The 21,575-nt window shown below is 45.1% G+C and overlaps 1 protein-coding gene across 1 annotated transcript in view; it reads left to right on the forward strand.

Moving 5' to 3' along the window:
- Positions 1-21,575, forward strand: part of LOC110293941 (protein POLR1D-like) — a 33,946-nt gene that overhangs the window by 3,573 nt on the left and 8,798 nt on the right. Inside the window, exon 2 of the mRNA XM_021161841.1 lies at positions 20,533-20,607. Within this exon, the coding sequence (XP_021017500.1) occupies positions 20,533-20,607 (75 nt within the window). The remainder of the gene's footprint in view (positions 1-20,532; positions 20,608-21,575) is intronic.

Raw genomic sequence — 21,575 nt, forward strand, 5'->3', positions numbered from 1 at the left:
CAAAAAAAAAAAAAAAAAAAAGATGCAAACAGAATTGCAAGTTGAAGACCAGACTGACTGTCGTTGTAACAAGAGCTTGCCTCAGAAAAACATCACCGATATACTGAAGTTACAGGACGCTTGTCACACGCCTTTGATCCCAGTACTCTGGAGACAGAGGCAGAGGGATCTCTAAGTTTGAGGCCAGCCTGGTCTTGAGAGTAAGTTAGGAAGGCCAAGGCTACATAGAGAAACTCTGTCTCGAAAAGCCAAAAAAAAAAAAGGAACCTTTAAGCTATATTTGACCTCTTCTGCCCTGTCAAGAGCCTGTATTTCCTATACTTGGCCCGCTTTTTACAAAGATACTTTTATACTCATTGAGTGCCTGGATGGTACCAGGCCTTGAAAACAGATAACTGCAGGAACTTAACTTGTTTTTGTTTTTTGAAAAAGGGTTTCTCTGTAGCCCTGGCTGTCCTGGAATCCCATGCCTGGGGATTAAAGGCGTGAACTACCACTACCTGGCTCGACCGTAGGAATTTTTTAAATCGTAGTTCTGTGAAAGAAACAAATGAGGCCAGATAGAGAACTTGAGAAGTATCTGCTTTGAGCACAGAAACCAGGGAAGGTCTTCCAGAGATTGTAGGACAAGAAGAAGGTGGCTATGCAGAGTGGAGAGCAAATGCGTTTTGTGGGGGAAACTGGAACTGGTCCTGAAGTAGAAGCTAAATGTTGGAGAACCGAAAGATTTGCATGATTTAGTATAGCAGATAAGGGGAAGGGCCCGTTCTCCTGATTCATTGAGGAAAAGAGCTGGAGTGATGTGTTATTTCAATTACAGTGTGGGATGTGACCAGAAGTGGCCCAAAATGTTGATAGACAACAATAGGGAGAAGGGTGACGTCCTAGGAACGGGATGTGGAAGATACAGAACCAGATGTTACCATCTCTCATCTAGGATGGGGGCCAATCCCTAATACGAGGAGCTTGCGAGTCAACTGTTGTGTTGTGAGGATTACAGGCCATGGGAGAGGTCTAAGCCGAAAGTAAACTTTGTGAGTCCTGATCATAAAGATGGAAGTCAACAGAGTTACAACAGAAATTGATAAGGAAGGAGCTGGGAACCAAGCCTCAGGCAACCTCAGTGAGCAAGCAGGGCTAAAGAATAACTGGCAAGAGATAGTTTACTATGTGCTGCAAGTGAAGCTGTGGAAGCCAGGGAAAGTGATGCTGAGTAAGTCAGCCCCGGGACGGAGGGAGAAAAGGCCCTTGGAATTAGCACAGCGGCCGCTGGCTGTGGGCCGATTTCATCCGAGCCTAAGGACAGGACTCTGCTGGGGAATGGCTTGGTTTGAGTTTTCCAAAGATAAAATATACACAGCCATTACAAGTAGGAAAATTGGAAGGTGTAAGAGTCCAGTTAAAGAAGACAGTGTATCGACTGGTGAGCACCACGGGATCTCACAGTTTCATTGCGGAAAAGGGCTGTCACTCATGCTGTGGCGGCATGAACTGTAAATCCGTTTAGGGTGGCCATAAACAGGCTCACATAATCAGGAGTGCCACATGTGTGGAAGGAACTGTGCTGACTATAGGAGCTAGAGGGCTGAGAGAGACCTCGGGGTGTTGGTGCATCCTCTTAATACCTGCAGGCAGAGGCTGGTAGAACTCTGAATTTGAAGACAACCTAATGTATATAGTGAGTTCTGGGCCAAGGCTGTGAAAGAAAGGACATGGAGAATGGGGGAGACAGACTTGTACTTGAATCATATTTATTTATATAAACTGAAAAAATTCCTCACTACCTCACTTGCTCCTTAATGACATTGAGCTCAAACCACTGCAGTGTTAATGATTCAAGATCAGAAGTTCTGTTCGGCCATAAAATCCTGTGCCCTCGAAAGAGCTAATCATTAAATACTATGCCTATATGCCAAAGGCTTTTAATATCTAATAATTCTGAGTATCTGGCTTAGCACTGGCCATTTTCAAAGCACTTTACAAACTAGTTCTAAATTACATATAGCAGTAACATCTAAGTGCCCTAATTAATTGGCATAATACAGGTTTGTGCAGTATCTGTAGAGAAGGAAAGTGTCTACATAAAAAGTGATCCATTTAGTTGTGAGCCAGAGCATCTTGCATCTCAGGAGATAGGAAAGCGTATTGGATTCTTTGGTCCATGATTGACTGCTCTTCTTTTCAGTTTATTAAGATTACAGTGTTCAGGGGGAAGGAAAAGAGTAAAATCAAAATAGAGATGAAAATAATTTTAGCTGAAAAGAACTATTTTGAGGATGAGGTTTAAGACAGGGTCTCTACATAGGCCTACCTGTGCTAGAACTTACTGTGTAGAGCAGGCTGGCCTCAGACTCAGAGATCCATTTGCCTCTGCCTCCCGAGTGCTGGGATTAAAGGTGTGCCACCACACTCAGCTAATAAAATATTATATATTTTTAAAAGATTATAGTCTTCCAGGCCTTTAGACAAAAGTCATATTTCTGGTTAACTTCATTTACAGATTCCAATGATCTTTGGAACATGCTTCAAATAGAGTCCCCAAGGGACGCCTCTAGTTCCACCAGCCTCCTTTAAAAGATCTGTAATAACTCCAGATCCGGCCTTTTCTGATCAGATTCTTACTACTGTATTTTCTTTTGCTGCTTTAGATTTTATAAGACATGTGATACAGTTGCTGTTTGGGTCTGTTTATTTCAAGGATGGAGTGCTTATTACAGCTAGCCTACACTGGACCTCACACTGTCTACACAGCAAGTAAGGCCTGAGAGCACCATCCTGAGAAATAGTGACGAGAGAGTCTAATGAGTCCATTCTAACAAGCCTGCTGTGGTTTGGATGGGGCAAATACATAGGAAAAAGACTTTGTTTTAATGTGGGTGTTGCATAGGTAAGTATAGAACATAAAATGTAACAGATAAGGGCTGGAGAGGTAGCTCAGCAGCTAAGAGCACTGATTGCTCTTCCAGAGGTCCTGAGTTCAATTCCCAGCAATTCACAGCCATCTATAATGGCATCTTATGCCTTCTTCTGGCTCTCGTTATATATAAATACATTAACAAATCTTTAAAAATTAACAGATAAGACAGGATTGAGGTAGTCACTGTTTTCTGCACTCCCACCTGCTCTTGGGATGCGAACCTAGGCACTGAGGACAGCAAACAAGGCAGGTGTGGTCTGCTTTCCAGGAACTTGGGAAATACTCGTTAGTAGATTGTGAAAGAAGTATCAGTGTTCAGAGATGTATGGCTTTCCTCTTTTCTAATATAAAGGAGCTGTTAGCAGGGCCTGGTCTCTCTCTCATGCCTAGTAGTACTCATGTAGGAGGGTCTCAGGGTCACGGATAGCCAGGACTACAGCAAAACATCACAGCCCAGCCTGTACACCTCAGTGAGACCACGCTCACACCATGGGAACAGCTCCACATGTAGCTCTGCAGTACAGTCCTTGCCCTATCATGTATAGGTTTGGACCTTGATTACCACCTGGGAGTATTGGGGGGGGGGGGGGGGGGGGGGCTGAGTCCTGAGTCAGTGCATGCCATAAACTGGTGTTTCATCCCGTATCTGTGTGGAGAGAACAGTAGAGTCAGCAGTGAGTTCAGACCATTTAATAGAGCAGGTATGGTAGACTAGCAACATAGATGTAGGACTGGAGACTTGAGTATCGGATACAAGAAACTTCTAGAAAAGAAACTTAGATTCTGTATGGTAAAGATGCAGAGAGAACACAAACTTCTCTGGAGCCTATATCCATGTTCACTTAGTCAGAGGCTTCTCAGCCTCTACCTCACAACCAAAAACCAGTAAGGCAAGATTTACCTCTCCCAGGGCCTGTCCTACTAATAGGAGTTAAATGATTCAACTGCTCTAAATCTATCTCCTTGCCAAACATGTCAGAATAATTGGCATCTTTTAAAAAGGATGCAAATCCAGGGCTCCCAGGTGTAAAAACTAGAGGTAGAAAGAGAGAGGGTCAGGGAAGTGAGCTGACTGCTGCCGTCCGTTGACACTAGGTTGGTCTCTTCAACGGAAACAGTTCAGCCAGGCCTGGTGGTATACAAAGCTATCCCAGTCCATGAGAAGCTGAGGCAGGAGAATAGAGAATTTGAGGCCAGCCTGGGTCACAAAGCAAGACCTTGCCTTCAAAATATAAAAGAATATTTTGCTAATTTCTTAAATAACTATTGAGCACAGGGATATAGCAGGAAACAAGCTGGCCTGCATGCAGCTTAGTTCTAATGGCACAGAGAGGCAATAAATGCATGTTACCAATCAACATTAGCTGTTATTGTGATTATTATAATTACACATTGTTAGGTATGTCGAACACGCTGGTTGATTTGTTTATCTTGAGTGAAAATCGTGGAACAAACAAAAACTCAGTAGCTCTGTGACTTTAGCCCCAGGGAGCACTGTAAAGAGGTCTGGTGGGCTCCCAGACTGTTCAAGCTTATAAGAAAAGCCATTCTGAAATAGCATCCCTATTAATAGACTATGCATAACAATCAAAAAGAAGTGGATTGGATTTCTTCTCTCTTGAAGAAATTGAGACTGCTGGAACATTCACAGCCTTCCCCACACTTGGAAATGAGGCAGGAATGGCAAGGTCTGCAGCAGATGAGCGCCTGGTGCAGTGCCAGGTGTCTGCAGTGTTGGTAGGAAGCCAGGGCTCAATCTAGGCCAGTGAGCATAAAACAGCGTAAAGCAGACCATATGTAGGCCTCAGTCAGTAATTCCTGCCTCTTGTAAATAACCTTTTATACCTGAATCAGAAAGCTCCAGCTGGGCATGGTGGCACACACCTTTAACCCCAGCTCTCTTGGGGAGCAGAGGCAAGCAGGAATCTGAGTTCAAGTCTAGTCTGTGCTGTACAGAAAGACCCTGAGAGAGACAGAAGAATATGTGTAAAGAGCCTGTGAGAAAATCAGTCTGCTTAGAACATCTGAGGAAGAGGCAGCCAGGTTGCTTAACTATGTGAGGTTGGATTTCTTTCCCTTTTCAAGAGGAGAGTCTTCTCTGTGAGTCCTTTTTCAGTATTCTATAGGGCCAAGTTTGAGAACTGAGGTGAGAAGGCCTTGTGACCCTACCACTTCCCAGGCTTTTCTGAACCTCTGGTTTTCTTATCTATAAACGGGGTGAATAATGACACTCATTTGGTAGGATTATTATAAAGGATAAATGAATTAAAACAGCACAGCACTTAGAAGATACACACTCTCAGATGTCATCTATTGTATTGGTAGTCAGTCAGTCCAGGTAATGGTGGTTACACTAATGGCATCCACAGGCTGTGTCTTGTTATCTATGGGAATATCTGGGTTGGCTTAAGTCCCATCTTTCCATACTGTCCTTGTAACTGTCAACCATCGGTCACTGGCCTGGCTAGTTTTATGTCAACTTGATGTGAGTTGTAGTCATCTTGCAGGAGAGACTCACAATTGAGAAAATGCCTCCATAAGATCAGGCTGTAGGGCATTTTCTTAATTAGTGGTGTGGGAGGGCCCATCTATTTGTGGGTGGTGCGACTCCTGGCCTAGTGGTTCTGGGTGCTATAAGAAAGCTGGCTAGTTCGATGATGGTGGTGTTTACCTTTGATCCTAGCACTTAGGAAGCAGAGGCAATCGAATCAATCTCTGTGATTTCAAGCCAGTCAGGGCTACATAGTGAGTTCCAAGACAGCCAGAGCTACACAGTGAGACTCTGTCTCAAAAACAAAACAATAAGGACAGAGAGAGAGAGAGAGAGAGAGAAACCCAGAAGACAAAAAGAAAAGAAAGCAGCCTGAGCAAGTTCTAAGGAGCAAGCCAATCCAGTAAGCAGCAGTCCTCCATGGTTTGTGCATTGCCTCCTGCCTCCAGGCTCCTGCTGTGTTCTATGATTCACTGTTGTATGGAACTATGACTGAATGGCCCTTTTCTCCCAAGTTGCTTTTGGTCATGGTGTTTCATGTGGTGTTTCACAGCAACAGATACCCTAAATAGGCAGTCATCTTTCATAGACACCTGACTTGTTTCCTGTCTCAGGCCTTTGACCCTTGTTCCATTCTTGCCTAAGATTCTCTTCCCTTATCCTTTCATATGGTCTGCCCACTGCAAGGCAGTTTGCTCAGGGACTCCACCCTTGACTGTGGTGTTGATCGCCCATTTCCATGTAGCTAGTTACCCCAAGACCTAGGGACGGGAAACAAACACTTCTGCATTTTGTGGATCAGGAATGCTGGTGTGGCTCAGCCAAGTGCTTCAGAGTCAAGGTCTCCGAGAAGACTGCAAACTGCAGTTCTGGTGCTTGCATGGAGGAGGACTTGTCCGGGGCTGACGTCAGGGACTGCCTGGTAACCTTGGCTCTTGTTTCTCCCAGAACTACAGTCAAAAGGAGGTACTGCTACACTAAGGCTGTCCTCTGTATTCCCAAATCTCAGAAGTGACACCTCACCCATCCCACTGGTGAATGTGAATCAGTCTAGGCCGCACTGCAGAAGTGGTTATTCCAGGATTACTCTAAACGTTGGCAAATGAAACCACAGGGCCACTTTAGAGGCTGCCTACTGCAGTGACCTCTCAAACAGCATCTTACATCCTCAAGAAAACCTTACTTTGATGGCTCTTCCTTAGTTTGTTCCTTCACAGCTCTCATCATTGAGTGAGTTGGGATGGACTTGTTTATCATCTCTTTAACTGTAAGCTGTGGAGGCGAAGCGTGCCTGGTGTGCAGTGAGTGGATGGCATGTGTGGTGGTTGCCAGCTCTCCATGAGGAGGAAACAACCTAAAAGGCCGACAGTTCCTAAGGACGTGATGTCCCGTGCTCATCAGGAAGACAAGAGTGTGCTTGTTGATGACTCAGCGCGGTGTACAGGAGGCACTCAGAATGCTAGCTAACATTTCTTCTAACTTTTTTTTTTTTTTTTTAGACAGGGTTTCTCTGTGTAGCCCTGGCTGTCCTGGAACTCACTTTGTAGACCAGGCTGGCCTCAAACTCAGAAATCCGCCTGCCTCTGCCTCCTAAGTGCTGGGATTAAAGGCGTGTGCCATCATGCCCGTCCCCATTTCTTCTAACTCTTAATTGCAAGCTCTTTCCCCAAGCTCCTCCCTGCAAGTCCCCCTGCCTCTACAGTACTTCCTGCTTTCAAACTTAAATACATGTGTGTGTATATATGCATACAGATAGTTAGATAACTATATACAGATAATTTACATATTTATTGGCTGCTTCCTTTTATCCAAGCCCCACACACACTCACACACAATCCAGTTCACTGTAGCATAAAACCCAGTGTAGAGATTTTTGTCTGAATGTTCACTGATGTGTCTGTTAGTGCCTTAAAACACTGCCTGGCCTACAGTGTATGCTTGGTAAGAGGAACTCTTTTTTTTTTTTTTTTCTTATTAAATATCTCAAAAAGCTGAACTTGGATTTCAAAGGTTGGAATAACTATTGGGTCAGTTTGTAGCCACATGTCTATAGCTCCATAGTCTGTCGTATGGACAATAAGAGACTGGCCTTTCCAGGAGTTCATTGAGGTAAAGGGTGGCCATGGTTAGACAAGGAGTGTCAGGGAAGCAGCCGTGTGATAGGATTCAGGCAGATCTGATGGGCAGAGCCAGGGAGGTGAATCCGGCCTGAGCAGAGGAGGGTGGGTGAATGAGTAGCTCACATTAGCTCACGACAGCTGAGATGAAGGCACGCCTGGACTTGTGAGTTGCGGCTTCTGCTTTGAGCACGCACAATCTGGTCTCAGAGTTGGAGTCTCACAGGCAGTAATATTACAGTAAAATAAAACAAGATGACAAACTATGTAGGACTACGCAAATGTTAGTTTGCCCTTGCATTGTAATACAGAGTTTCAGAAATTCCATCCATTAGATATAGTCTAGAGCCTTATGAAAGATAAACCCAAGAATCCTCTGGGGTATTTGTGATGGGCATTTGTCTTACCAACTGGACACGTTTGCTTACGACAAGACGAGTAGGGCTGGGCAGTGGTGGTGCATGCCTTTAATCCCAGCACTTGGGAGGCAGAGGCAGGCAGATTTCTGAGTTCAAAGCCAGCCTGGTCTACAGTGTGAGTTCCAGGACAGCCAGGGCTATACAGAGAAACCCTGTCTCAAAAAATCCCTCCCTTGCATCCTCATGGACATTTAGTGGATAGATGTTCATTTCTGCCTTAACTATAAGTTTTCTTTATTCTTGAGACTGTCATTCATGAATATAATGAAATATGTGCCCTCCATAATTACCCTAACACACTCTGCTCCCAACTCCATGTGATATATTTTTTTTGATAACCCACTAAGTCTATCCAGTCTATCTGTACTGACCGTGCATGGCTGTGGGGGCCATCCACTGGAACATGAGTGATCCTTCCCCAGTAGCTGTCAAGTGCCAGTGGCTCCACATTATCAGCGAAGCCTGGAGAGTGCCTGCTCTCAGTTGTGCCGTCATCCTGACTGGAGAGTCCCGCTCTTAGCTGTGCCATCATCCTGACTTGCTTGATTCTGCATGGATAACCACAGCCTCTGAGAGTCCATGAGTAAATAGCCTTGTCGTGTCCGGAAGCAGCATCTCACCGCACGCCTCCAGCTCTGACATTCTCTCTGCCTCCTTTCTCAAGATATTTCCTGAGCTCTCCGGGAGCAGGGGGTGGTGATGACAGCGATATCCCATTTAGGGCTGAACACTCAGTCTCAGCGTTTTGATCAGTTAATGTGTCTCTGCATGGACTGCTGCCTGCTGCAAAAAAGAAACTTTTCTGATAAGGCTGAGAGCATCCCAGATATGTTGCTATAAACATATATATCTAGAAAGCAATTTGACAATGTTACAATTCAGTGAACTAAAAATAGCAAGTTCCACCCTTGCGCCTATGATCTCTCCAGTTATGGGCGTTTAACCAAGATTAAAGTATCAGACATGAAATTCTTGCTGTGGAATGGGCCTCAAGTCCAATCAGAAAATGAGAGTGACCCTCTAACAGTACTACACGATTGCACTAACAGGTCCATCTTGCCTAGGCAGGTTGGCATTATGGCAGGCAGTGTCTAGTGCTGGGTAAAGCTACTGATGTCTTTTCTCCCCCAACAGCCTGCATAGATAGCACCTTCTGACATGGAATGCTAGCCAGCAGGAAGGAAATTTCTTGCTTGGTTTGAGACTATTTTTCCTAGCCCTGTAGCCAAATAGGGTCTTAGCATGTAGTTATTATGGAGGGTAGCCAAGGACAATGGTAATAGCCTGTGTTGTTTTAGAGACCTTTGGGACCTGCCTCACCAGTAACTCGTAGGGAGGTATCCCATGCCTTGCACTGCAATTTTCATTTAATAACCTGTGTCTTCTGGGAGCAGCATTGCATAAGTGTTAGTTTCTAACCAACTGGGATCCCAGAATAAGTTGTAATTGGAACGCAGAGTTCAAGGGTCACGCATCATTGAGGAGATTTAAAGTGGTCTCAGATCCTGGGTTGCTCGCTTGCACTGTTCTATGTACTTAAGCATAAATCCTGGTGCTAAGAACACTTAGTAGGATTTTTCTTCAAAAGTGATTAATCTATGAAATTGGAGACATAAATTTCAATTAGCACTGCATTCCAAAGATGAGGCATGGAGCGCGGCCATCATCATCTTTGTCAGAGTAAGTGAGTTGGATTTATGTTCTGTATCAGACCCTGGGATCTGAGCTCTCAGGCTTGATGCCACTGTTTTATTTCTGTCTTCATGTGAAGATTATACTTTGTTCGTAAATGGAGAGTGAAATGGGGGGCTTTAGAAGCTTGTGGTTAGGAACCTTGATTGAAAATGTCTTGTCTTTAGAATTGTCAGCCTAAGGGTGTGTCCCTGTCTGCTGCCCAGACTTGAGGCAGGCAAGGAAGGCAGAAGGTTCCCTTCCTGTTGGCCTGTTCAGTGGGCCAGCCTTCTCTGAGCCGTGTGCTTCCCAGCAAGCCAAGACTTGAGAAAGCCAACTCGGCTTATTTCTAGCAAAAAGCAGATGGCCTCCCGCCACGTAGCTCTGACTGCAGAGGGAAGCCGACTCAAGTAGGGAAACCAGTTTAACCCTCCTTTCAGAGTTGATGGCTTCCCACCTCTAAGAAAGGAAACCGAGGTCTGTACAAGTTAAGGGAGCTGACTGAAGTCAGACAGCCAGTCTTAGCCATGCAGAGGCCGGTGGCTTAGAGGCTGCCTCAGAACCCTTGTATGGCTTTAATAATAATACTCAGTTTGTGAAAATGTAAATTTTCAATCTTATTAAGCTTTATGGGCACCATCTTTAAATGAATTCATTTTAACTTTTTCACTTATATTTTTCCAAAACACCTCTTGAACAGCCTCAAAAATACTGGGATTATCTTCATGAATGAGTAAAAATAAGAAAGTTGTACAGACACAAGGTCAGAGCTTTGCCCCTTACTGTTAACCGAGGCATATCAGCAGCACTGCCCCAAAGCATTAGCTGTTCATCACTAAAGGGGGCGGGGGGAGACAGCCAGATCAAGGGTTCTGTGACATGCTATAATCACTGTGTATGTGGTGGGTATCAGAAATATGTGTGTGCTTTTCTTAACACATGTACAGCCATCAATACTCCATTGAAATTATACCTACAAAGTAGTTATTTAAAATCTCAAAACAGCACCTTTTATATACTCAGGGCCTTAATGTTGCATTACTATGTGTATAATTACATTTAATCCCCCATAGAAGCTCTAAAAGCCTGGTAGGAATGTCTCCATTTAGCAGATTTCATAGCTCTGTTGAAGCTATCAAGCAGCCCAACTGGGACTCATTGTCTAGTCAGTGTTATAGATGCCGTCTCCTCTTCTTAGGTAATCTCAGTATATTCCCAATTCAAGACTAATAGAAACTGTGGTCCCTCGTCTCAGAGCATCGAGAGCGCGTTAAGGCCAGTTATTGGCTAGTTCTTCTCAGTGTGCGTTTTTCAGATGGAAAGTTTGCTGTGCAGCTTGTGTTTTTCAGAGTGTCCTTAGTGGGTGTGAAACAGCACTGAGGCAGTGTTAATGTCCTTAGCGGTGATGACAGTGCTGCGCTGTCACAGTGAGGCGCTTTTGAGGCTTCTCCCTAGCGTGCTTGGCAGCCATTCTTGCTTGGTGGGGTGAGTGATACAAATTTGGGATTAAATATCACCCCCAATCAGGAACGTATTTAATCTTGGACAAGTTAACCTCTCTAAACCATAATCTCCTTGGCCTTGTATGGCAGTTAGGCTAACTCACCTCTAATGGTGATGTGTGCCTTTCATCCTGCAGTTATAAAAACATGTACTAGTGTATTTAATGGGTCTTTACCTGAGCAGTTTGCTTCATCTGGGGCTTTCTCATTATAAATTATATTAAACAGAAAGCTGTAAGTACTGAGATTTGGGGCCTTCTTGAAACACAGTGTATGTAGGAACAAACACAGAAAGTTGATCAATGGCCTGGTTTCTGTGAGTTGTATTCCAGGCGATGTGTAACAGGATGAGCGGTTCCCAGCACTGCCGTGAAAAGGAGTGTGCACAAAAGTGTGCGACTTGGGGGGCCACACTCCACTGTTGGAACAGCCAGTGTGCTTTTTCACTTAGAAGTGCCCCTGTGGTCTCCGCTGTGCACCTGTTCTGGTTTTAATTCCATCCTGGACTCTTTGCTAGCCTGGCTCCATCCCATTCAACTGCAGCTGCTGCTCTGCCTTAAGGACGGTTTGTGTTTCAGTATAGAGGAGATGTTCTAGGATGCACAGCTATTTAAAGTGTGGCTTTAATGAAGGGCTAGAAGATTGTGTTGAAATATTTTAACCTTTTAAATCGCCATCTATGTATTATAGAGTACTACTTTAGTGTGTGGTGGCTCCTGATGTCCCAAACACTGAGTGCCTTGCCTGGTGGTTTCTTCTGGTTAGCAGCTGCTGTGTGATGCGATAGAGCCATGAAAGCTGGTGTAATCTCTACTGGACTCTTCTGCCTTGGGCTTCTCCACTTGAGCCGGTTCCTTCCTTTTATTTATCTCTGAATCCTGTCTGTTATGTTTTTATTTAAAGAAAGGCTCTCACTGTGTAGCCCTGACTGGCCTGGAGCTCACTGCATCAACTAGGCTGGCCTCAGACTTGCAGCTATCCTTCAGCCTCAGCCTTGGGTCTATAGGTGTGAGCCACCATACTAGCTCTGCCATTGAACTAAGTGTAGATAACATGTTTGCATTGCATCAGAGCCCCACAACAACCCTCGGCTTTGAAGGTAAACGTTTATATCCCTTTACTTTCCAGTCATATAGTCCTGGCCACTTGTGCAGTGGGCCACTTCAGTTCTGTGAACCTCATCTTTGGAGGGCCACTCGGCTCCAAGTTAGGTCGTGTGTGTCTGTTTATGTGTGTGTTTCCAGCTTCTGGATTCTATTAACCTACTATATTACAGAAAAAGAGTTCTCTCTCCAAACCCTGGCATGTGTGTTAAGTAGGACGTTTTCTTAGTTGTGAAAGGGGATTTGGAGTTGCCTTGCCCTACTTAAGTCCATTCTATATGAGTTAATACCTGGAATAACAACTGAAACTTGACACAGCAGAGCTTAAGGAGTCAAGAATTTGCTGACTTGTTTTAGTAAATTATTGGCAGAGTAGAAGTTTGGGCTTAATTCTTGGTGTGAAAAACATTTGTATGTGTGTTCTGCTTTGTTAATATCTGCTGCCTTTGTAGAGGAGATTAACATATCCCTCAAAGCAGTGTTTGACACCTAGAGTGTGGAAGATAGAAGTGTCCGGTGGCCTGGCAATCCATGCGCCCTGGCTCTGGTGTGGCCCCACGTGCTCAGTTCCTGAGGCTCTTCATCATCTCTCTAGATGGCTTTAGATCTCTGTAGTGTACCAGCTTTTTCTTCCTCTTCTCATGGTGTATTGCTAGACTTGTTTTTAAAGATCAGTTTGTTTGTTTCTTTATTGTGTTACGAGTGTTTGCCAGCAGATGTGTGAGTGTATCACATGTGTGCCTGGTGCCTGTGGAGCCCATAAGAGGGTGTTAGACCCCTGGTGACTGTAACCACAGGTGGGCACGAGCTGCCCCCTTTGGGTGCTGGGAACCAAGCCTAGGTCCTCTGCAAGAGTAGCCAGTGCTCTTAACTGATGCATCATCTTTCCAGCCCAAACTTAAAATGTTAGATGTTCAGATATTTTATATCTGACTTAAAACCACACAGCTCAGTTAGTGATAGGTATATTATTTTCCTTAAAAACAGCAGACTCAAGGGACTAGTTTCTACACGTGTTAAAACATGAAAGCACTTTTTAAGGAGCCTGTGGTTCTGGATCTCTCTCTTATCTTCATTGTTTTCCATAACTGGGCTTTTAGCTCTGGGTATAATTTATAGTCACCCGATGAATCAGTGGCTGAGCTCTGTGGGGTGGACATCCTGTTTTCCAGCGTATGCCACAGCCTTGACACACTGAGGAAAACAGCCCCGGCAAGCTGACCAGACCTTCTACTGCCTGCCATCCTCAACGCCAAGAGCCAAGAGCTCTGCAGCACACTTAGGACAGTCTGCAGGCCTCTGTGGAGAACAAAGCTCTTGAAGGAGTGGGAGAGTGACTTACACAGACCCAGCTTTCCGTGAGGTAGTTTTCTTGTGTCTGCTTTGTTTATCAAAGGAATATGCCAAACTTCTGCCGGAGTTTACGAGAGCTGTGGTAGGAAACTCAGAGAGAATTTTCATTGTGGTATTTTCTTCAGTACAATTTCTGTACCCTTTTCTTGTTGGAATTGAGCTGCTGCTTGGTAAGGGTTGGACTCGTATTTTGTCTCTGCTTGCCAGTCCTTAGCCACGTTCCCGAGCCTCTGCTCAGTCCAGGCAGCTGCCATATTAGTTGTCAGCATTTGAGGGCAGGGAGCGCTCGATATTGGCTCCCTCCACACTCAGTTTTCTAGGCTATAAATCCTCCCCACACACACACTTTTTTTTGGGGGGGGGGGGCACAACTTTGTTTTATCAGTCTTCTTGAAGAGTAAGCAAATACTTTTCGTTAGGTAAAAAGGCTCAATAATTATTTTGACCTTATTTCTCTATTTGGATATGTTTCTCCCAGCTAATATTTCAATAGGGCATATACATATATTTTTTTCAACTTACCAGTTGGCCTATCAGCAGATGAGTTTTATAATCCATGGACTTTTCTATTTTGAGTTTATTATTTCCTAAGCAGCCCCATGCTACCACCTCACAGTTTTCAGTAAGAGATATTTCTTTTTGTTGTTGTTGTTTTTTTGTTTTTTGTTTTTCGAGACAGGGTTTCTCTGGATAGCCCTGGCTGTCCTGGAACTCACTTTGTAGACCAGGCTGGCCTCGAACTCAGAAATCTGCCTGCCTCTGGCTCCCAAGTGCTGGGATTAAAGGCGTGCACCACCATGCCTGGCTGATATTTCTTTATATAAGCACGCATATATATATGGCATGTTTACTCAGATATTACAATAGGAAGCCAACACTAATGCCTATCAACACTAATGCCTATTTTCTGTATCATGATTTAGAGGTAAATATTTGTAAGCATGCTTCTACTTTGAAAATGAGGTCAGTGTATGTACGTATGTATGTCAAGCAGGTGGCCTATAAACTGAGTAGTGTTTCCTTTTAAGAGCTGAGGTAGTAAGAATCAGCCCACACAAACTGTTAACTGAAGAAGTCACCTCTGTGGTAATAACTCCCTCTCAGCAGTCACCTACACATGAGTAACTGCAGTGACTGAGAATACAGAAGCCCAGGTCCCTTGTCCCCATGGTGTTTCACTTTAGACGTTTAAATTGTACACACACACACACACACACACATCCCTTTACGTGGCTCTCTCTGTAGACTAAGTTCTGGAGGTTTTCCACACCTTGTAGTAGAGCTGTGATGACAGGGTCAAGATCCCAGGTCCTAGAGTCAGCCTGCTGGTTATATCACAAGCGCCATTACCTACTTGTATTGTGACAGTAGGCGTGTTTTGAAGCCTCCTGGGTTTGCTTCCTTCTCTATGGGTCAGCACAGAGAAGCTGTGAGGGTTAGGCATAGGTGCATGGTGCGTGCATAGGTACTGTGGTCATTATTTTGTATTATGTCAGTATCCATAGGAAAAGTGCCTGGAACAAAGTGGGTAGCCTCACAGATCCAATGTAGTGTTGCTATCATCGGGGCCCTGTACTTGGTGTAGCTCATAACATTAGAAACACCATGACTGTGTTTTGACCTGCATCCTTGAATGAAAAGAGCTTTGTATTAAGAAAACATTTCTGGCCCCATGGAGTGGCGAGTGCCTTTGATCCCAGCACTCAGGAGGCAGAGGCAGGTGGATCTCTATAAATTCAAGGCCAGCCTAGTCTACATAGTGAGTTCCAAAATAGATGAACCTACATAATGAGACCCTATCTCAGAAAAAAAGAAAGGAGAGAAGAAGATTGCCCAGTAGTGCCCGACTTCCTTCTCTTGTCATTGTAGTTCATGGTTTTGGAGGTACACGTGACTCAGTATACACTAAGGTTTCATCTTAAATGCCTCCTAAAGGTGCGTCTGTTAAAGGGTTGACTCTCAGCCTGGTGCTTTGAGAGGTGGAGGAACCGATAGGAGATGGAGTTGGTGGAAGTTGGGGTGTGGCACCTCCACCCTTTGGAGGGACAATGGGACCCAAGTCCCTTCCCTTTCCTGTGATGTTTCATCAGCCCTGACCAGCTGTGCTTTAACACCTGCTGTCACCATCTGTGCCACCTTCCAGGACTCTAAGAGCATCAGGACAGCTGGTTCAGCAGACACGGTACTGCCGTCAGTTAGGCTTCTGCGCTGATGGGCTAACCGACACTGATGCTTCCGTTTCAGTAGCAGCATCTCTAGGAGCTGGGGTCTGAGGAGGGCCTGCATGGATGAATGAGGCTTCTGCTTGTGTATGGTGAATCCAAACCAAAGTAGGGTCCTGCTCTTTCTGATGGGTCTCCTGCTCCCTAGGAAAAGGCTGTTTTCTAGTTGTGCATCCTTGCTGAGTCTTTTGGACAGCCCTAGAGGATCAAAATCCTCTCGCATGGAAGGAAGAACTCTACTTGGCCTCATTCTGCATCTGACTGTAATTCCTCTCATCACTTGGATCAGTGGTGTGGTGTGGTTTCTGCCACTATACTGCAGTCAATTGCTTGGCCAGGGCCTGTGGCCATTCTTGGTCTCTGGCCCATGTTGTCACCCAGGGATGTGCTCTGCTGCTTGTTAGCTTCTACTTCCATGTCATCGCTTGTCTACTATTCCGCTGTAGAAACAATATCTTGATTTAATTAACTGATGTAAAGTAACATATAGCTGATATACATTCATTGTATATGCCATGCTTTACAGCAGTGGCTCTCAACCTGAGGGTGCATCCCCTTTGGGGTCTAAGTGAGCCTTTCACAGGGGTCATGTAAGACCACCAAAACACAGATACTTATACTATGATTCACAATGGTAGCAAAATCACAGTTATGAATAACAATGAAAGTTCTTTTATGGTTGGGAGTCAACACACATGGGGGACTGTATTAAAGGGGCACAGCATTAGGAAGGGTGAGAACCACTACTTTTAAAGTCTGTCAAACACCATGCAGTGGTGTAGTCAAGATAGTTAGCTTGCACATTGCTTCACATGCTTTTTCTTTCTGTGATAAGAATGCTTGAGATCTTCAAGGATTAACAGTGCTAGCTGTTAAAGTCGCCACTCCGCCCATTGACTCACTTGAACTCTTCCTCTAGGTACCATCTCCTCAAACTCCCCTCCTTCCTTCCCTCCAACAGACGCGGTTAGCGACATTCTGCTGTCGCTTCTTAACTTAAACTGTTTTAGCTTCCAGTATAAGTAAGATGACGGAATATTTGTGCTTTAGCACCCTTCCTACTTCCCTAGTCAGCGTCTTGTCTGTGCTGTCTCAGGGCACAGCATACAGACAGTATTTCCTTCTGTTCTTAAGGCTGAGCAGCACTCCTGTGCACAGGTCCATCCATTTCCTCACTGCTGAGCCCAGGTTGAGTTATAACTTTGCTGCTGTGAAAGGCTGTGGTGGGCATGGGGATAAGACACTTTCCAACTTGACTGTATCTTTTCCTTTCTGTTGCTGTGATAAACCATTGTGACCAAAAGCACTGTAACAGCAGCCTTCGTTGGAGGCTGTGGTATTTACCAGCCAATGGCTACATTTAGTACAACTTATTCCATGCATCCTCCTCTTGTCATTTGAGATGGTTATGAGTTGGGGTCTTACATACATCCTTATAGCTGAAGTCGACCGTAAACTGGTCCTCCTGTCACCTTCTGAGGTTACAGGAGTGCACCACCTCCGTCAGCTCAAAGCTCATTTCCCTGAACTCCACTCATCCTTTGTCATGGCTTTAGGCAGAGTGCCATTGTGTGTCCCAGGCTGGCCTCACACTCCCTGGACCGGACTGAACCTTCTCTCAAGCTCCTGAATGCTAGGGCCTCAGGCACAGGTCATCACACTCACACCCAGAGAAGCAGTTCATTATATACTTATGTATAACTACCCCAGTGTTCCAGTTGAGTTTTACCTTGTTTTCCAAACCTCTGCAATGTAGACTTTCTTCCTTGGATGATGGCAGGTGTCCCCACACAATCGAATGGTTTTCTGAAATTAAGTTCAGATATCCTGAATTTCTTCATCTGTGTCCTTAGACAGTAAATCATGAAGAGGCAGTACTGTGTCTTGTTTATAGATCCACAAGACCTTGCCACTAAACGACTCATCACTGCTGGCTCCTTAGAAGCTGTGGGTGGCATTTTGCAGGTGTCCTGTGGAATTCCAGTCATCTGCTCATGGTTTTTTGTTTGAGACAGGACCTCTCTGTGTGGCCCTCGAAATTACAGGGATCCTCTCATCTGAGACTCTAGTGTGGGGATTCCAGGTGGGAGCCACCACACCCAGCTTCCCTCCTGCTTTCCAGGCAGAATTTTCTCTGGGCTTCCGGACGTTTTGGAACATCTAGCCAACCATGTGCTTCCTCTCCAGGTCTTCCCTGCCCCGTGGGATGGGGGTCGGGCTGCTATGGTCGCTCAGTTCTCGAGTATTCTGCCCAGAAGGTTCTCACACGTGCTTGACTGAGTTACAGACTAGAGGAATGGTAATGGCAAGGGCCTGTCAGAGAGCAGCGGTGAATGGTGCAGGTTCCTGCCAGTTCCCTAAGAAGCCTACGTTTTGTCACCAAGCCCTGCTTGTTAGAACATGTCTGTTATCTGAACCTGTTTTTCCATCCACCATGTGACATATCCTGTACTTCATAGTTAGTTGATCTAAGGTAACTTCTTAAAGACTTGCGAAGGCACCAAGCCTTGTGTTCTTGTCCCTCAGCTCTGGTGTCTGCAGGTCACTGATTTGAGGTACAGCTATTGTGACTTTAGTCCTTGTGAATTCTCTTTTTCCTTTGTTTTTTATTATTTACCTTTCATTTTCTCCTTTGGTTAGTTGCCTTAAATACTTACTGCTACATAAATGGATATCATTTCACTCAAGAAATGGGGGGGGAGGTGTGAGCAAGTCTACCAACCTTGATCTGACTGGGCTCCCCAGAACTCACATGAAGGAGAGAAGCAGTTCATAAGAGTTGTCTCTGATCTTCCCGTGCATGCTAGTGCACACATATGCAAATAAATGTTCAAAAGAAACACACAGCCCCAGTTATCTCAAAGCTAATTTCGTTGACTTTGGTGCTAGGTGGTTCTGACAGGCATGCAGCCTCTCTCTACAGAAGGCTTAGCCACTGTCTTAGCAGACATGGTTAAAATGAGTGCAAGACGGTGTCTAGGATTTGTTTTAAAATGGTTAAGGAAGAAAGAACCTTTGTAGACCAGGCTAGACTTGAACTCACAGATCTGCTTGCCTCTGACTTCTGAGTCCTGAGATTAAAGGTGTGCACCACCACGCCTAGCCATGAGTGGAGAAACGAGGAAACCCTCATTAATGTTGGGCAGAAATATTTATCATTGTCGGGTTAACTGACATTTTCAGGCTTGTTTAATTTCTTGGTCTCTGTCGTTATTTTGGGTTTTCTGAGACAGAGCTGGGTTGTCTCCAAACTCACAACAATCTCCCACACCTGGCTAGACTATGTGTGTGCGTGTGAGGGAGAGGGAGGAGGGAGGGGGCAAAGCGAGCGCTCTGGGGACCAAACCTGGCCCTTGCACCTCATGCATCTTAGGCAGGCAGGCGCTCAGGTCTGAGCTGTGGCCTCAGCACTGCCATTTCTTTACTATTGTAAACATTATAAATGCACACACACATACATCTGGCAATTCATGTCTTTTGGTTGTTTTTCAAATTAAGATGAAACAGATTTCTTATATTAAAGATATATAACTTAATAGTTTATATTGCAATTTCTAGTTTGTCTCCTCCCTCGTAAAACACTTCCTTTACTTTAATTCATTTATTTAGTTTACATCCCAATCAGAGTTTTTCCTTGCCCTCCTCTCCCACTCCCTTTATCCTTCTCCCTGTCCCTCCCTCATACTCTCTCCCTTTCTCCGCAGAGAAGGGGAGGCCTCCAATGGATATCAGCACTCAGCCTATCAAGTTGCATTAGGACTAGGCTCATCTTTTCCTATTGAGGCCAGACAAGGCAGTCCAGTTGTTAGGAGTCTCACATGAAAACCAAGCTGCACATCTGTTACGTATGCGGAGAGGGCCTAGGGAAAACACTTCTTTTTCTGAGCTGGGGACATAGTTCTGTGGTAGAGTGCTTTAGAGTGCTTACCTAACATGTAAGGCTGTAAGGCCTTAGGTTTGTTCTTCAGTAACACACACACACACACACACACACACACACACACACGGAAGGAGGGAGACACAGTTTCTGTTTAAGTTTATTTTTTTTCTTTAAAGTTTATTCAATACAACATAATCTCCAATTTCACTGAGGTGGCTGACCAAAGCTGCCTCTAAATTGGAATTCAGTTGCTGAGCCAGCCCCAGCCTCAGCTTTCTTGTTAGCTCCAGGGGCACAGCACTCGTTCTGTAGGTGTCTCTGTCGGCCTCCCTTCTTGTGAATCTTGCAGGCCACTCACCCTCTAGACCTTCTGGCCAAGGCCTGCCAGTCTTGGGACGGCTGTGGCGCAGGGTAGTGGGCACAATCTCTGGAGGTAGGTGCAAGTAATCTCCGAGATATTGGATGCCCTCATTCGTAAGGTACCAGCAGAAATGTCTCCAAGCACACTGTTCCTTCACATAGTCTCTAGACTTGAGAGACTACATGGCCTTCATTACATGAAAGTTGGGCACATTCTTGTCTGCCAGCTCAAGGTGTTTGGACATTCTTTTTGGTGACCATTACGCCTTCCTTAAAAAGGGGTTCATAGATGGCAATCCGATTCTTCTTAGGCATCAACATCGTGGCGGCTGCAGGGTCCAAGTGGGTGGCTGGAAAGGAAGGGCCTGTTTAAGTTTTGTGTTGGAAACTAATAGCCATTTTAAAGAAAGTTGTCCCAGCAAGGTTCTCGTTATGCAATGATGATTTCCAGAAATCTGTGCATGTCTGCTTCTCAGACATATTCTCTCTCCCAACAGGAAAGCCATAGAGGAATTGCTAAAGGAGGCAAAGCGTGGGAAAACCAGAGCGGAGACAATGGGGCCGATGGGCTGGTAAGTTCCTGTGTAAACTCCTCAAACCTTAACAAACAAACAAACAAACCATGGGCGGGTCGCCACAGGGGTGATGCCAGCCTGTGACTCTGGGCTGGAGATGACAGGATGTGAGTAGAGTCTCTCAAACCTCCAGAGCTGTGGGATCACCCAGAGCGAGGCTGGTGTAAGACAGGAGTGCTGCGGAAAGCTGAGTTTGAGGAGCCCCAGCAGGCACGGTGGGCAGTGGGCATATGTGACAGTGTGGGGTGGAGTTTATAATTTATTTGGTTCACAAGGCCCTAAGATTTGGAGATATGTCTGCCCAAATAGTAGTGTTATGCCTGTGGTCATCGGTTTAGCCACTTGAACCAACGTTTACCTCGGAGTTTCTATACAAGCTAGAGTTTGTTCAAACTTAATAATACAAGTGGATTAGATCAGGCAATGGGGAAAGGCGATTCTTGACTGACAAACTGACTTCAATCCCAGGGACCCTCATGGTGGAAGGAGAAAACTGACTTCCTCAGGTTGTCCTCTGACCTCCACATACACACAAAATAAATGTAAAATAACACCAGGAGCAGAGGAAAATGCAACCTTGTGACCTGACTCAAGTCCATCGGACATGCGTGTAGTCACGGCAGTAGCGACTCCGTGACTATGCTGACACTGGAGCCTTCCTATGATGAGCAGTTCGCCACAGAGGGACCCCAGTGAACCCCAAGGCAGCACTGTGGCCGTGGGGGAAGAGCAGGCACTTGGGCTTCCAGTGTATCTTGTTTTAGGCCTTGTTTCTTCTCTCCCCTTTGTAAAATTATTTCTTTTCGAGGTTTCCATACATGTGTACAATGAAATATGACCATATCTGCCTCCAGTCTTTCCCCTTGACCTCCCCCTGTGTCCCACCTGCTGCTCCCCTCCCAACTTACCTTTCTTTTGTTTGTTTGTTTGTTTGTTTTTTGAGACAGGGTTTCTCTGTGTAGCCC

Source organism: Mus caroli, chromosome 5 (assembly GCF_900094665.2).
Source record: "Mus caroli chromosome 5, CAROLI_EIJ_v1.1, whole genome shotgun sequence".
NCBI classification, from domain to species: domain Eukaryota; kingdom Metazoa; phylum Chordata; class Mammalia; order Rodentia; family Muridae; genus Mus; species Mus caroli.